This window comes from Delphinus delphis, chromosome X (genome assembly GCF_949987515.2).
Source record: "Delphinus delphis chromosome X, mDelDel1.2, whole genome shotgun sequence".
Taxonomy (NCBI): Eukaryota; Metazoa; Chordata; class Mammalia; order Artiodactyla; family Delphinidae; genus Delphinus; species Delphinus delphis.
Window position 1 is genome coordinate 91,133,737 of NC_082704.1, and position 16,368 is coordinate 91,150,104.

The 16,368-nt window shown below is 37.3% G+C and overlaps 1 protein-coding gene across 10 annotated transcripts in view; it reads left to right on the top strand.

The window, feature by feature from the left end:
• CASK (calcium/calmodulin dependent serine protein kinase) overlaps nt 1-16,368 on the top strand; it is a 387,139-nt gene that overhangs the window by 252,349 nt on the left and 118,422 nt on the right. For all 10 annotated transcript variants that reach the window (XM_060002631.1, XM_060002636.1, XM_060002633.1 and 7 more), the window contains exons 7-8: nt 3,935-4,110; nt 8,819-8,941. In XM_060002631.1, coding sequence (XP_059858614.1) covers nt 3,935-4,110; nt 8,819-8,941 — 299 coding nt within the window. The remainder of the gene's footprint in view (nt 1-3,934; nt 4,111-8,818; nt 8,942-16,368) is intronic.

A 16,368-nucleotide genomic window follows, 5' to 3' on the forward strand; every position in this document is an offset into this window, starting at 1 on the left:
TCTACATTTCTGTCAGGCTCCCCAAACTGCATGAGCTTTTTGGACAACGCTGTAACACTGCTGGCTCATATTAATCGTGCAATCAACTACAAATCTTAAATTGTTGTTTTTAAACAAACGTTGCTGTTGAACTAACTCTCTCAAATCCGGTATTTGTACAACTCATCCCCATGTTAAGACTACACAATTAAATAACACATAATTTCTGACGATTGCATCCTCACGGTTGATGGGATGATATGAAATAAAACGAATTCCTTTTATATGCTATATACTATATGCTATATATGCTATATAATATATGCTATATTCCTTTTATATGCTATATATATTATAGTGTCTTTGTTTCTCTTGGTCTGGATCTTCATCCTGTTAGTATTTAAAATGGTATGGGCTTCATATTTTACTGTGCATCTCAACTGAAGGGGAAAAACGGATTCATTTGATTTACCCAGACATTTTTTACATGTTAATCTATTTTCCTAAAGTCCATGAATCTTTCCCCTAAATTGTATATTTTTAAAGCTGATTTTTAACCCACAGTGTGTCAGTTATGCAAAATTTATTTTTATCAATTCTTCTAGAATTAAAATGCTTTGTGATGGTCAAAATATTGTCGTTTCTTAAACATACCTTTCCTTGCAGTCTTGAAATAACTACTTCAAGCATTGTAATGTCTTTTAAAATACAGTCTACAGATGTAGATAAGGGATAAATGATTTCTCTTATAAAAAGCTTTCATGTTGTTTAAGGTATCAATACTTTTAAAAATTTTACTATTTATCAGCTCATTTGCTAATATTTAACAGAAAGCTATTTTCCTGTCAGATTAGAATCTTTGATCACTCAGTCCTCCAAATAGAAAGGAATTCTCTCCTTTATATGTTCCATATAGTAAAAACCATTTACGTATATTTACACTTCCCCTATCTGAAACTCAGTTGTTTGGAAAACTCACTTATCCAGAATATATCTAGGAACCTAGGAAATAATTATAATAGCAGCAAGGCATTTCCTGCCCTTAATACCTGTTCATGGTTCTCTCAAGTGAGCATCTAAAGACACACTCTGAGGCTGACGTGCTTCCATTTTTCAGAAACTTTTGTGGATTCGTGTTCCTTCATACCTTGCACCTGCTCTTCCCTCTGGTTAGAACGCCTTTTGTCATTTTATGTATCTAGTTAACTAAGTATTCTTGAAAGCTGAGCTAACAATCATCTCTTAAAAGCAAGCTGATCTTCACCATCCCAAGTGAGGTAACCCTATTCCTTCTCTCCCATATTACCATAGCTATCTGGGCTACATACCTCCATGTAGCATTTGATGCAGGGATTTGTAATTATATCAAAGACTGAGGTTTGTGAGGGCAAGAGGGGGGGACCATGGCTTATCTCTTGTATGCCCACAGTGGTCCTAGATTGTGTCTGGGACCTAGCAGGCACTTAGGAAATTTTTACTAAATGAAAGAATCTGGTTTCTAATGAGATTACAGTTTATAGCAGATTTTATGCAAAAATTAGGAGAAGACAAGGCTAGAGTAAGCATAGTGAAAGAAAAGAAATGAAAGGCTGACAGAAAGAAATACATTGAGCAGACACCAAAAGTTGGAAAGCACAGCAGCCTTTTGGTACTGAAGAAATGAACCCTTGCATACCTCTGAAGTTCCCAAGGGCAATTTTGGTTCCATACCAGAGTTCTTTCATTGGTATCCACAATGATAATTCTGAGTCATCAAGAAGAGGTTAAATTATGTACAGCATCTTGTGTAAGAGAAGTCAGGAAATTGTACAAAGAGAGCCGTCCAAAATTATTAAAGTAAAAAGGTTTCGGTGCGTAAAGATCCAGGTCCTAAAGTATTGAATGCGTACCTATTCAGAACAGCTCTCCCCACCCTGAGGTTCTAGGTAATAAGCTTTTATTATATTATCAAAAAAGGTAACATTTAAATGTACATCGGAAGTGTCTCATATACAGTGACATTTAATTTGGCTTGGTAATTGGCCTCCCATTCTTAGAATTCTGTGGTCAAAGTCATAAAAATCAAGTGACCACAAAGAAGGAAAAGTCAAGTGATCACAAACCAGGAAATTGAGGAGGTTGGTGTATGTTAAAGGTTGACTCCAGTCCTTTCACACCTCCCGATCTTCATGCAATAAAAAAATCATTCCTGTGTATTCTTTCTACCATGGTCTTTTCCCCTTTCATCTGTGAGCAGATTCTTGAACCAAAAGACATGTATATTCCTCAAGGATGAACCCTAATTCTCCAGAACCAGGGTAGTCTTCAATATGGATAAATGGAAAGAACCTCCCCTGGATGTCTGGGGCTGGCTGTGGTGGCTCTGACTAGTCCCAGATTGAGGCCTACATTTTGAGATGCTTGGTCCTGCCTTGTAAGGGAAATAGTAGGAGTCAAGTTGAGTTTCAAAGCAGTATCCCAACCATCAGCAGGTACCTGGCTGGTGCCCTGGTACCAGTACTCTGATCTCTTACCCTGCTTTTCCCTACTCTTACCAGCTCCTGTCCATCAGACCAAGGCAAATTCTCCAAGGGCACTGCCCTATCCAGGCTGTTAATGAAGTAGAAGGCTTAGTTCTCATCATTTCAACTTCTTTTTGTTACTTGAGGAAACCAAATGGGGCAATATGGAAATAAAAATCTTTTCCTTCTAACCAGTAGAGTTTTCACTGATCTACTATACATTTTAAATAAAAATATTTTCACTCCCTGAACCCTGAACTTAATCTCTTCTATTATGGGGGAAGGAGAGGAACCATTATGATCTGCAGCAAAGGAATATTCCCAGGACACAAGCTAAGAGCTGCTTTATCCTTCTCATCCCAACCAGGTTTGACAATCACCAACAAGACTTTTATGATATATTCTCTCTAGCTGGATTAGAAGATCTCTGAGGTCTGTGTTTAAACTCTGATCACAGTTCTGAGCTCTACATAAAGTTTTGTGCAAGCTTCAAAATAAAAATTATCTTGGACTCGTGATGATGAGGGTGGGGCTGTAGAGGGAAAGGGAGGAGAGGAGGAGCCTGCATAGAGCTAGAAGAGCTGCCAAGTCTGGTGGGCAGTTCCCCTCCCACAGTAATTTCCCTACAGGGTACAAGCCTTTCGTTCTCCAGTAGAAGAAAAGACTTCTTTTGGGATGGTGAGTTAAAGATGGTTACTAGTGTAGAAACAACTGCTTTCAGATTCCTTCCTGAAACCTAACTTTGATAGGAAAAAAAGAAAAAAGCGTTTCAAAGAAGATAGAAGTCAAAGAAGATTGAATGGGAGGAGCTTCATGATTTTACTTTGGTTTATGTCATATATTTGCTCTCATTCTGTTCAAATGTTAACATTTGGAGGAAGCTAAAAAATCTTATTATAACAAAATCTTACTAACCATTGGTAATTGCTGCAATTAATTCCTAAAATCAACCGAACAGGATTTCAGATTCATATTCCAAATAAAAGTTCTAAGCATTAGGTTTAATTTGAGAATTTCTATTTGACAGTCAAAAGTAATCTTTTCCTCTACAGATATTTTCTCACTTGCCCCCCCCCCGCCCCTGCCTCTGCTCTGTATTTTTAGTAATTTTCAAACTTGTGAAAATTAGAAAATTTAAACAACTTCTTCATGAAGCAACAAATAGGTAAATACTTACCATGCATCCTATGGAATTCAGTAGGAAGTAACAGTGTTAGAAGACAAAGTACCTCTCCTGGGCTCAATACTTTCAAGACGTGATTAGATAAAAATTTTTTTCTTTCTGCCTTTTTTCCTTGATTTTATAGAGGAGGGGAGAGGTGGTAAGAGAATATTTGCATTGTTAACCTTGTCATTCACACTGTTATTGTTCTCGTATTTTCAGTTTTCAAATGGGAAACAAAAAGCCCATTTTATGTAAACATTTTTCCTTGATGTTGTCATTTTAAATGTAGGACGAGTTGGAACACCTCATTTTATGGCCCCAGAAGTTGTCAAAAGAGAGCCTTACGGAAAACCTGTAGATGTCTGGGGTTGTGGCGTGATCCTTTTTATCCTGCTAAGCGGTTGTTTGCCTTTTTATGGAACCAAGGAAAGATTGTTTGAAGGCATTATTAAAGGAAAATATAAGGTAACATATTGTGAACGTTTTATTTTTCCATTGAGATTAAATTATTCTGAAAAATGTGTTTTGAAGTTGCTGTCTGTCTTTGGATTACTTTCTGGTTGTCACATAGTCACCCAGTCAGAGATGCTTGCATCATTGATCCACCAGCCTTGTTAGGCAACAAAGGCCTCAAATAAATTTGACCCTATCGGCCGAACTGTCATCCAGGTGACTGGCTTTAAAACAACTATTGCCTCACCCCTCCCTTCTCATTCCCTCTGTGCTGCCTCTAAAGTCTATCCCATGTATTTGGATTCCAACTCTGTGTTCAGTCCAGAAAACAGGGTCCCCACTCGTCTTTGATACAGTGTAAAAACCAGAGATCAGATGGATGTTCCCCTTTTCCTCCATGTGCTAAATCAACAGTGTAAGAGTCCTGGGCTCTCAGAGTCATAAAGCCACACTAAAATCAAATTTTTTTACCACAAGTACATTCTAGCGAAACTGCCTCTTTAGCTAAGTCAAAGAAATTGGTTAGTGCCCTACTTATTTCAAATAAAATTCTAGCTCAGGGAAAGAATTTGGACTGCTCCTTGGAATTTATTGTGAGCAAATTTGACCTTTTATTTTACCCTGGGTAAGGTGTTTGTGACAAACCTGTGCCCAGATTTTATAGTTTCCATTAGCTGTCTGGTGACCGAACCCACTTATTCAGGCTAAGCTGGAAAATAAACTTCTTTGGCCCTTCTTTGTGTAATTTGAGAAAAGGGCTTTATTTTTATTACCTTTTGCTTGATTTGTAAAGTTAAAATGGAAATTTCATCCAGGTAATTAGTCACTCTTAATTTTAGATTTAGTGTCTATTAGCCTTTATTTGATTTTGCTTTATCATACGTGTTATTTTATTGCATTTTATGTAGTCAGCCAGCACAGCTGAAAAATTTGCCATTTACCTTCCAGGATAAACTGAAATGCCAATATCACAATGGCATTTCATAATATAATTTAGAGCCATTTTGGTGTGATTTAAATATTTATATTCATCTTTGGCTACTGTGAATTGGAAACTGCGTGTACTATTCACAGACTCCTGATTAGTACATTATTACTTTCATTACCAAGTAATTTAAGACGTCATTACTGACATTATGAGTGGCTATACCAAAAAGACCTAGGGGGTTCTTAGAAATACGCTTAAGGTTGGTTTCACTACCCGAGCTCTTATACTTTACTGCCCTGTACTACCTTGTATGGCTGACGGAATAGGATGCTCTGTATGGGAAGCACAGAGGAGTATGTGTCTGGATATCAAATCAGGGCAGCTTATTTTGAGGAAGTTCTTTTTCCTCCCGTTATTATTAACACATGTACTTTCTGTTCAACAGAATCACTGTTTCATTTTCAGCCATGCCTGGCAACATAAAACGATACACACAGGTTTATATAACACTACACTCCAAAACTGTGAGGCCCCTAAAGTTTTTTTTTTTCCAATTCCTCAGTTATGTTAGAATTTTACATGGGACTTGAAACAAATAAAGAAAAAGAAAAAAAAAGAAATGAAAGGTAAAGTAGTTTCAGAGTTGTAGCCTTATCCTTTAAGCCATAACTGAAGCTTGTGGAAGTGAGAAGGTGAGAATGGTCTGTACTTTTTTTCCCTTGGGCTTTATGTACCATCAGCTTATAAAGGCATACAGGTTTGTCTTTTATTTTATTTGGATTATGATATATGCCAAAACTCTGTTAACAGAGAAAGATGTTTTAAGTATAGGTTTTTCTGCTTCTCTTAGAGTCAGTTGACCACTGGGGAGTAAAATCAATCCTTTCAAGGTAACTAAAAGTCTCAGGAAACTGCTTGTAAGTAATCATCCTCCTCCAATCCCTTGAAATTGTAAGTGGCTATCAGGAATGCACGGTTATGGCTTTCTGGTTGAAGTTTGCCAAGTGAAATCACAGATACTAGCATATGAAAATAAACACAATAATGCATCAGCATAATAATAATACTAGCAATAATGATAGCTAACTCATACATAGCACTTACTATGTTCCAGGAACTATTCTAAGCACTTTACTTATATTAACTCTTTTCATCCTCACAGCGGCTTATGACGTAGGTACCATATATTAAAATCTCCCACCTGCCTTTTTGAGTTATAAGCATTCGCTAATAATAGAATTCTTCTTTTGTGTTTGTTCTGTTGCTAACTTCCTGGTTTCCAAGGCAATGTGCTTCATTCCAACAGCTTCTGGTATTTGATTTTGTCTGTTTTTAAAGCATTGAATAGTTATCTTTGTTTCTTTGTTTAAAAAAAAAACTTGGACTGTTCACATATGTCCAAAAATTTGTTTGAAAATTTCCTATTCTTAGCATTATAGTATAATATAGTCAGATGGATGGTGGCAGCTATACCATAATTTCTGTACCTGGGGGTTTGAAGCTTTGAGGTTAATTCGTATTTACTATTACTTGGCTAACCTCACCTCTCACTTATATTCATGGCTTTCCTTACAAAAGCCTCAGGTTTTCAGCATCTTAGTATGAAGTATAGATCCATCTCTACTATCAGTGATGAACCTATTGGGCCTTTAAAAAAAATACTGTGCTGTGATTGTGTCTGCATTTATTTTTACATTTTTTATTACTGAAAATTTCTAACAAACAAAATAGTAGAGATAATAGTATAATGAACCCCCAGCTTTAACACTTATCAACGTACAGCCAGCCTTGTTTTATCTATATTCCACATGCTACCAGATTATTTTGAAGCAGATCTCAAAAATATCATTTTATCACCCTGGTCGCCCTTAACAAAATAAATATTAAAATCCTTGATCTCTATGAGTATTTTCAAGAAAATTTTGATGACATAATTTAAATGTAGTACATTTAAATTGTCATAGTTTATAAACTACTACTGGTCTTAAATGATTTTAATTTAACTTTTTATTCTTGTTTACTAGCTTACTTGATCTTTTAAGGTCAATATGGGAGAATACTATTTAGCTAAAATATATGCTAACATTTAATTTCAATTAATTTTTTTATAAAGGACAGAAATATATTTCACAAAGTCTCTAAAAGATACAGTGTCATCTTATATCACTTATTTCTGGATAGCCAGTTGGTATCTACACAGCAGGAGTCCTTAGCTGCCTGGCTTTAGTATTCAAATAAGTGAGACTGTTTTATAGCCCTGTTTTGTTCCCCCTTATGTACTCAACCTCCCAAATTAATTTCAACTAGTCTTCTCTGCCAAAGGAAGAGAAAACCCTGGATTGGGCTTCCTCATAAAAAGGACTGCGGAGTATACTTCTCAACCTCTATTCACTTCAGAAGTCTTACCACCACTTTCAGATGATTTCTTAACCCCTTTCCTGAGGACAGATCATTCAGACTTTAAAGACTACATCAGCTCCAAGATGGGGAAGAGGAAGCAAGGCTATCTAAGCCCCATCTAATCACATACTTCCTTATTTCAAACTCGTCAACTGATCACAATTTCAGTAGGATGACAATATTTCAACAGTCTCATGGTATTCATTTAATTAAGTAATCTGACAAGAGAAGTGACTATCGTTTGGAATTCTGCCTGTTAGAAAAAGAAAATGGAACGTTTTCCACTCCACCTCTACTAGAACAAAGCCTTGCATTAGCCAGAGCGAAATGTCTAATACTAACCCTTGGCGGGATCATAATGATTCATGTGTACTGTGATGCAAGTTGTGATTTCATTTGCCTTTAACCTGTTGTGGACTTTATTCTGCATCTTTCTCCCTTAGGAGGTGACAAAGGTCTCTGCCACTTAAAGCCATGGCATTGCGTAAAGCTCCTGGCGCCAGGCAGCTCCCATGAGCTCACCCAATCAGTCAGTTTCCTCATATTAAATAGGGAGTGAGACCCTACTCCATCTCTACCCTCCTGTCCCCACTTACCTTCCCAACTCCAAGCCCTAAGCATTGCTTTCCATTTTTTCCTGGTTCCTGGTCTCAGACATACCCCTTTTCCCAGGAGCCTTCCAACTCTTTTCCTCATAGATCCACAGCCTTCCTCACAAGTTGTGTGTCTTAGGAACAACTCATAATTTTTTTGTTTGACTTTAGTTAATTTACCTTGTGGCTTAGTTGTCTCATCTCTAAAAGAGAAAGAAAAGTAACTTCTTTAAGAACAGTATACAAGTGAATTGGGTTTTTTGTAAGGCCTTTAGTAATGGTATATTTTTTCCTAAATACTGAAAATGACATACAGTGACCAAAGTCTCCTATTAATAAAAGCTACTTTGCATAGCTTCACAATTACTTCCAATTCCAAGTTTTAAAAGCAAAATATTAAAAATATTTCTTCAAATTTTAAAATTTTATTTTAGTCTTTTCTGGATCAAAGTATTCTAACCTTTTTAGAGTCTACATTCTAGACTCTTTATTTTAGCTGAGGTAGAACCTGGAATCATGAATGTTCTATTCTTCAATTATTAAAAATATTATTACATATATAACAAGAAGAACATGTATAACAAATATTTACTCCTGCAAATTCTCATGTATTGAACAACAACAGAAAAAGAATTGTATCTGTCCTCTTCTTCCTTAGAAAGCAAGCCTTTAGAATCAGATTTCTCCACCCTGCTCCAAGAATTTTATTCCTGTTGAAACAGCATAGGAATATTAAATAACAGAGAATGTTAACTTCTCACTGGACATAACTGTAATTTTCCTTTTTCCTCCTCTTCAGATGAATCCAAGGCAGTGGAGCCATATCTCTGAAAGTGCCAAAGACCTAGTACGCCGCATGCTGATGCTGGATCCTGCTGAAAGGATCACTGTTTATGAAGCGCTGAATCACCCATGGCTTAAGGTACATGAGCTCATAGGTGGCCATCTACACTTTGTTTAAACAGTTCCAGTGACAGGAATGCATTGCTCTGTAAGGTGCCCCTTTCCACCCTTTTTTTTTTCCTGAGCATTTTTTCGTTACAGTTTTGTTCGTCTTATTTGCTGTTTCTGTACATCCTCTGTAAACATCTAAGAGGATGTACCATTCGAGTGACATTCAGCTCTCATCACAAGAGGGTACAAAAGCGGATTAAGGCAGAATCCATCAGGGAGGAAGGCCTATTTGTTCTCTACCAACACATGTTCCAAAGATGTGCAACATGAACAACGGAAATAGCACTCAACTGTGTGATAATTAAAAAGTGATTATCATTATTTTGGGTGTGAATGTGTACTTCATAGCGTTATTTTTATTTCAGTAGATACTAGATATGGGTTTATTGTCTTAGGAAAAAGGCAGATTTTAAAAGTTCTTTTTATATCCCATCCTGCTGATGAAGTATTAAAGGTATAACTTGGGACTTCAATGAGACAGTACTATTTGATGAAGACATTACACTGCTCAACAGTTCCAGGAAATTCTCACTTTACATGTGAGAAAACTAAGCCTCAGAGAGGTTAAGAATCTTGCCTCAAGTCACAAAAGTTGTCAGTGGTGGAGCCAGGATTTTAATTCAGCCTGCCACACCCCCTTCCTTTGTACTCAAGATCCTATCCAGTTCACTTACTCAAGGTCACTGCTCTCACATGTGTCCGCTTACTGGCATCATCAACTTCCTATCTCTGTTGGATCTAACAAGCTACAGTTTATTTTTATTACACACACACACATCTTCTCCTGACCTTACCACCCCCTCCAGCTTCTACCCCTATTCTCTGCTCTCCTTGACAGCAAAACTCCTAGAAAGATTTATCTCTACTCACTTTCTCCAGTTTCTCCCATCTCTTTGTCTTGAACCCACCCTAGCCAGGTTTGCAATCCTACCAACTCCACTAAAATAGCTCTTGTCAAGTCACTGCTGACCTTCACATTGCTGAGTCTAGTGGCGAAATATCAGGTTTCTCCCTCTTGGCATATCAGCAACATTTGACATCCATCCTTCCAAAACACTGTCCTCCCTTGGCTTCAGGACACCTTGCTCTCCTGGTTTCCCTTCTACCTCTCTGGCTGCTCCTTTTCAGATGGTGCTGATTCTTTCTCATCTCCCCCAGCCAGGTCTTCACAGTGGGGTGCCACAGCCCCTCCTCCTTCTGTCTACACTCAGACCCTTGGAAACCTCATCTAGTTTTAATGGCTTTAAATGCTATCTGTACACCCTGAATTTATACCTTTAGGCTAGGCCCTGTCCCCTGAGGTATTCTTAATTTAGTTTACAGTTTTGCTCCCCAATACCTGTCTCATTTCACCCCTTACTACTCTCCTCTTCTCACTTTGTTCCCTCACGTTGGCCTCCTTGCTGTTCCTCAGCAGGCCCATACTTGCCTCATTGCCTCTGTGTTAGTCGTGCCCTTTCCCTAGAATACTCTTCCCCAAGGTATCCTCATGACTTATTCCCTCACCATCTTCAGGTCTTTGCTTATACATCAGCTTCTTAGTAAGATCTTCCCTGACCACCCAATTTAAAATTTGAGAGAAGGAATGTTCCCTGCCACCAGTATTCCCTATCCCCCTTCCCTGCCTTAGTTTTTTCCATAGTGTTGGTCACCATGAGACATACTTATATTTTACTTATTTGTTTTATCTGTCTACTCCCATAAAATATAAGCTGCATAAGAGTGGGAATTTTTCGCAGTTGGTTCACTTCTGTATAGAACCTTTGAAAGTGTCTGACATGTAGTAGGTGCTCATAAATATTAGTTAATGATTTAATGAGTGAATGAATGAATAAATGTTCATACTACTATACCATGCTACCTCCCCAGAAATTATGCAAAATAATAATGTATATTTAAACATAGATTAATAATGTATCTTAACAGCGATGACAAGGAATAATAATATTATCAAACAATGTTGAGATTCCAGTGGATCTTGATTCTCCTTAAGAATATTACTTCTCACATCTGCATTCAACCCTCTGATACTTGGTTCTAGTTATTCTTGACTTGAATTTCCCCAGTTGTAGCTATTCCTGAAAAGAGTAAACAGTTCTGAGATACTTTCTTGTACTTATTTTCTCCCAGAAATAAACCATTTGGGGGGACTCCTATTTTTCCTTTGCCTCAGTTTCTCATAATGGGGATCTTTTGTTTGTTTGAAGCTAGTTTAAATGCCAAATAACAGTGAAAATGGCAGCCATATTAGTCATTTTTAAGATCCTTTAGAAAATTTGGCTTTCATTATCTTGCATACCTTGACTAATAACATTTATTTTTGGAAACCCTTATCCCTGCAATGATTATAGTTCTTTTTCCAAATAATCTGAGCTTAATACACAATAGATTTCTGGCACCAGAAAGACAAAAGACAAAAAGTGTCCGTAACTTAAATGAAAAAATTCCAGGAGGCTGTTTGAGCTTAGTGTCACGTGCCATGTCTGAACTACAGTTTACCTTCGCTGCAGTGTGTTATCTGAAGATGGAAGAATTCAATGAGAATATTATCTAGCTGATGAGAACAGGCTTATATTTCAGTACTTTTCCATGTATACTTTTAAATCATTTCTGTGCATATAAGTGGTGGTAATTTAGCAATGGCTAAAATTTAAGCTATGGGGCTTCCCTGGTGGCGCAGTGGTTGAGAGTCCACCTGCCGATGCAGGGGACACGGGTTCGTGCCCCGGTCCGGGAGGATCCCACATGCCGCGGAGCGGCTGGGCCCGTGAGCCATGGCCGCTGAGCCTGCGCATCCGGAGCCTGCGCTCCGCAACGGGAGAGGCCACAACACTGAGAGGCCCGCGTACTGCAAAAAAAAAAAAAAAAAAAAAAAAAATTTAAGCTATGGTTTAAATATGAAAAACTCCTGAATAACTGCAATGTAGAGAAATAAAATGATGAAAATCCTTGTAATGAAGAGTACCCAAAGTCATGATACCATTGTTTTATGTCCAAAACAATTATTATTTCTTTGGCAAACCACAAAAAAAAGTCCTGTTCAATCATACCATCTCAAAAGGGAATTTGAGTAAATAGACCAGTTACTATGTGAGTGTCTTGTGGTTGTTAAATTATATGTATTTAACACTTTTATCTAAATTAGTGCTGTTTGCTGTAAATATTCATTCCAACAAAAGTAAGGCCAAATAAGATTGTAATTTTCTTATAAACGACTGAGCTCTTTTCACACGCTTTGTAGCCTTAATATATATAGACTCCAAGTATGTTGACTATAATAAAGACAAAAAGGGTATTTATATTAGGCTAATCAATTTGAATTTTGGAAAAATCAATCAACACACCAATTAAAAGTATATTCAGCATCTAGTGTGCACAAGGGACGGTGAATCAAGTACTTCATTAAAGTGTAAGACACGTTGCTATAGACATTTTTCTGAATTCATATCACATTACTTTTAGTTTCAGGTAGGACTGTTTAATACAGAAAAATATTTTTTTTTCTTTTGTCTCATTTTTATAATGCTTTGAGGTTGTTATTATTTACTTGTTTTCTGGTATGAGGTACCTTAACAGACTTTTTTTTTTCAATCTTATGATTTCATCTGTTTAGAAAATATCAGGAATCATAATTTAAGCATAATTTTATTAAAAAAATTTTTTTGACTATGTCCGTATCTCTCTCTCCACTTCACCTTAGTGAATGGTGAGCAGAAGAGGTGTTCACTAGAAATAGAGTTCAGTCTGCTATGCATTAAACTTCCCAACCTATTAGAGAGAAAGGCATAGTCAGCCCGTGAAATGAATTTTCAAATGCTGTTAATATAACATAAAGAAACAGAAAGATAACTTCAAAGAAGTCACACGTGAGAAGCACCTCACAAGAATACAGAAGTATGAGCCCAGGAAGACTAATGCGGGGCATGAGAGGTCACTGTAGGCCAGCGCTCCAGAGAGGGCTGCACGTAACATGTTAGTAGGACTGAAGGGGGCCCATGTGGGAGGTACAGAGGAGCACAGGCAAAACATTATAAGTGTTCAGGGCATTCAGGGATGGGGTCAGGGTACACTGGCATAATACAAAAGTCAGCTATTTGAAGGGTTGCAGTAGTAGTAGCCTGAAAATTTGATTTGAGGAAGAATATATCTAGAATGCCAAACTAAGTACTTTAGATATTAGGGTATAGAGAGTTAAAAGCTACTGCAAGCTTTTGAGCAATGATACAGGGCAAGCAGTATGCTCATATAATTCCTGTGGACACTGTGCACAGGTGGGTTGCCTGTCGGGATGCAAGCAGTAGAAGCAAAGAGATCCTATAGAAGCTGGGCTGTCCAGTTAGGAAGCGACAGGGGCCTGGAGCAGGGAGTAAAAGTGGGAGTGGGAAAGAAATACCCAGACCAAGAGCGATTAAGGAAGGAAAATTGATGAGGCTCAGTTGAGTGATTCAAGATACTCAGAATTAGGAAGCCTGTAGAAGGGGTTAAACATGTAGAGTGGAAGTGATGTATTTTAAACGTTCAAAATTTAAATTTAATTTAGTTGAGATTTTCTTGGTTCTTAGTATGAAGAGTACTTCTGGATACTCTGCTGCACATTTTTAGTATTATTATGTTATTAGACTATGATTCTTATTTAAATCTTCTATTTTGGTAGGCAGTTAACCCAATTAGGTTCAGAACACATGTCCTAGTCCACTTCTATGGGCTGTGATTCAAATGCCAATTTCATTTTCAATGCCTTTGTAATACTCATCTAGTCTGTCCCACTTGTATGCTACCCAGAGGCTCATTTGGAACCTGGGAGGTACTTCATAAACCATAGTTTAGTCTCAAAGTTCTTGCTCTGTTGGTTGTCATTGGTTTTACACATGGGTATACTAGGGATGTGCCAAAGCCCCTCCTTCCCCAGCTGCCTCTTCTTTGTAATCCTGCCCCTGTTCTCTAGGGGTGGGGTGCCACCTCTTTGCTCTTCTTTGCTTCAGGCAGGGCTGGTTTGGTAGAAAGTGTTCTGAGGGGGAGGAACTTGGCTTCTTTCATGGTGATCCCCTGGAATGGAGTGGGTGAAGTCAAAAGGCTTCTGTCCTGCAGAGCCAACCTCTTCTCAGTCCTTTGGCTAAAGAGAGGAGGCTTTTCTTGGGGGTCATTTTGTCTGCGCTCCCCTGGGAGTTTCCAGGTTGTGGGCTGCTCTCACACCCAGGTGAGGATATGTTAGGAGGCCAAAAAAACACCCAGATATATCACCACAGGATCACACCTCTGAGTCCTAGGGTCCCTCCGCTGTCGGACTTCTTTTCTCTAGCTTTCAATCTTCTGTTAGCTGCTTTCACTTTTGAGTCATTAATTTCCTTGTTATCAAGAACTCTTAACTAAAAAAAGTAGACTTTGGAAAAAGAAGAGTTTATTCTGTGGATTGGGGAGTGCTTTAAAAATCAGCTCCAATGCCTGTTTCTGGCTCTAGAATCCAGACATGACATGTATCTTTCAAGCCGCTTTCCCCAGGCCCTCTCTCTCTCTCTCTGTCTCTCTCTCTCTGTCTCTCTCTCTCTGTCTCTCTCTCTCTTTCTCTCTCTCTCTCTCTCTCTCTCTCTCTCTCTCTCACTCACACACACACACTAGGCGTCAGCCAGAGACTTGATCACAGTTGTACTATCTGCAAAGACTACAAAGGGCTTGAGAAAGGGAATGAAACCCCCCTTTTTCTTAAAAAGCAGTGGAAATTTTTTCTGTTACATATGCCTAAAATGTTGAACAATTTCATTTTAAGTGAAATTTAGTTAGATTTTAGCCTCAGTTCAGTAGTAGTAATAAGGAAAGACCCCCTACTAGCTCTGTCCAATAAGAATTTTCTGCCGTGAGGGCAGTGTTTATATCTGCACTGTCCAATGTGATAGACACTAGCCACATGTTGGCTGTTTAGTGCTTGAAATGTGGCTCGTACAACTGAATATTTAATTATATTTAAATATTTATCATATTATTATATTTAAAATATGTAAATATATCTTACCTAGTGGCTACTGTACTGGACATAACAGCCTTAGACTCTCTATTCAAAAACATACTGTAACTAGGTTCACCTTTTTTGGAAATGAATAAAGTAAGTTTTAAAAATTAAAAATGTGTTACAGATTTGTTCCTCTGTAATTCTCACTGTTCTATTTTTACCTTTTTTCTTATGTAATAGGAACATGTTTTCAGTTAGAAAATAGCCAAGATTATTTAGTAAACTATTTGTTCTCACACACACACTTTTAAAAGCTCCTAAACTTTTTTATGTCGGAGATTTCCATGTCTTGACTAATAAAAGTGATTATTAAAACTCAGGGAAACCAAACATGTACCTATACAGCATCTCATTTAATCTTCATAACAATCCTATAAGATTAGTTTGCAAAAAGGCACAAGTGATACTGAGAGAATGTAAGGTCATACAGCTAGACCTAAATGACCCAGAATTTGAACAAAAGTCTTTCAACTCCAGGACCGTTGTCTTCCTACTATACCATGCGGCACCTTTTTGTTTGTTTGTTTTCTTCTTGTTGTTTATAAAACCTTCCCTGGGGTTTTTTTTCCCCTGTATTCTATCACGATACAAAATAATTTTTATTCAAAAAATAATGTAAAACCCATTTTGATGTTTGTTCTTCAGTGTACGTTAATTAAATATCACCAGACCTAACACAATTAAAATTTGTAATCTACAAGCAGTAACAAATCCATAAAAGATTCCATTGCTTGTTCTAAAATAGTAATTTTATCCTTCTCTCTGCTAGTTAATTATTTGATAAATTCTTATGTCTTCTGTATTGGTGAACCTATTTTGGCTCAGTGCAGGAAAAGGATGTTAAGCCCCTAAAGATAATGAAATTATTTCTAAGATGTTTAGCACATGGAAACTAGCAGAAATAAAACTTGGAGTCATTTTGACATTTGAGTGTTGTATGTGTACTCAAGATTATCATTTTGCTCTCCAGGGAACTCTTGCTACTCTTAGTCATTAATACAGAAAATAAATTTTCAAGTGTTTGTATTCATTCCTTAGGAATTTTCACTGGTAATAAGGTGAAGCGTTGACAGGACTGACTGTAAAATCCTACTTAAATTCAAAAGTAAATTTGTAAGTACATGATACCAAAACATTTGATTTTAGAAGTAGTTCACATACAAAGAGAAATTTTAGTTACAAAATAATAATAATGTGATCTTGGACTTAATTTGAAAATATTATATGGTATCCAGATGGCAAATAAACACATGCAAAGATGGTCAACATCATTAGTCATTAGAGGAATACAAATTAACACCACAACGAAATACCTATACACACATATATCAGAATGGCTAAAATCAAAAAGACTAAACACACCAAGTGTAGGTGCAGATGTTGAACAACTG